Source organism: Procambarus clarkii, chromosome 8, assembly GCF_040958095.1.
Source record: "Procambarus clarkii isolate CNS0578487 chromosome 8, FALCON_Pclarkii_2.0, whole genome shotgun sequence".
Classification (NCBI taxonomy): Eukaryota; Metazoa; Arthropoda; class Malacostraca; order Decapoda; family Cambaridae; genus Procambarus; species Procambarus clarkii.
In genome coordinates this window covers 7,378,336-7,379,691 of record NC_091157.1, presented here as the reverse complement: position 1 = coordinate 7,379,691, position 1,356 = coordinate 7,378,336, and the positions used below count along the sequence as shown (strand labels likewise).

The 1,356-nt window shown below is 49.6% G+C and overlaps 1 protein-coding gene across 1 annotated transcript in view; it reads right to left on the bottom strand.

Moving 5' to 3' along the window:
- The window catches only part of LOC138359540 (mucin-22-like), a 12,434-nt gene extending 11,603 nt beyond the window's left edge, over positions 1-831 (bottom strand). The window contains exon 1 of the mRNA XM_069318884.1: positions 785-831. Coding sequence (XP_069174985.1) covers positions 785-831 — 47 coding nt within the window. The remainder of the gene's footprint in view (positions 1-784) is intronic.
- Between the last annotated feature and the right edge of the window lie 525 nt (positions 832-1,356).

Genomic DNA, 1,356 nt, shown 5'->3' with positions numbered 1-1,356 from the left:
TAATTATTATAATTACAGAACAAGTTAGCAGATTGGTTCGAGGCCAGTGCAGAGGAAGTGTTACCCCCTCGTAGAGGAAAAGAGACGAGCTCTCTCATCCTACAAGAACCTGCATTCAGAAAGGAACCTACAGGCCCTCCGTACTGCCCGCAGTAGAGTTAAACAAACTGCGAGGCGTTGTGCTAACGATTACTGGCTACGACTCTGTTCCAGCATCCAGACTGTGGCCACTGTCAGCAACATAAGAGGCATGTACGAAGGGATCAGACAGGCAACAGGCCCTTCACAAAACAGGACGGCTCCTCTGAAGTCAGCCACCGGAGAGATCATTAAAGACCGTGATCAACAGATGAATCGCTGGGTAGAACATTACTCCGACCTCTACTCCAGAGAAAACTTGGTCAGCGTAGAGGCTTTGGATGAAATCGAATGCCTGCCCATCATGAAAGAACTTGATCTTGAACCAACTGTAGAAGAAGTTGAGAAAGCAGTGGATTCACTTTCCTCAGGGAAGGCCCCAGGAGACGACGGGATTCCGCCTGAGGTTCTCAAGTGCGCTCGTGGAACACTTAAAACTGAGCTTCATGAACTTCTGTGCCAGTGCTGGAGGGAGGCCTCGGTGCCACAAGACATGAGAGATGCAAACATCATCACTCTCTACAAAAATAAAGGTGAATGAAGCGATGTCAACAACTATCGCGGCATCTCCCTCCTCAGCGTCGTCGGCAAACTCTTTGCCTGGGTCGTCTTGGTCAGGCTCCAGATTCTTGCCGAAAGAATGTACCCTGAGTCACAGTGTGGTTTCCGAGCAGAGAGGTCGACCACTGACATGGTGTTCTCCCTGAGACAGCTTCAAGAAAAGTGCAGGAAGCAGAGAAAAGCCTAATACATCGCCTTCATTGACCTTACAAAGGCCTTCGACCTCGTGAGCAGGGACAGAGTCTTCAAGATCTTGGCCAAAACTGGCTGTCCACCCACCCTACTCAGCATGATACAATCGTTCCACAAGGACATGAAGGGGACAGTCGTGTACGACGGCTCAACTTCTGAACCATTCAACATTAACAGTGGTGTTAAACAAGGGTGTGTTCTTGCTCCAACCCTGTTCGGCATTTTCTTCGCGATCCTCGTCAAGCATGCCTTTGGAAAAGCCACAGAAGGCATCTATCTCCATACACGATGTGATGGAAAGCTCTATAATCTATCCAGACTCCGAGCAAAGACGAAAGTACAGATGCGAATCCTCAATGAGTTCCTCTTCGCCAACGACGCAGCGATCACCACACACACAGCAAAAGACCTGCAGCAGCTACTCAACCGCCTTGTCGCAGCTTGTTCCGCATTCGGCCTGACAAT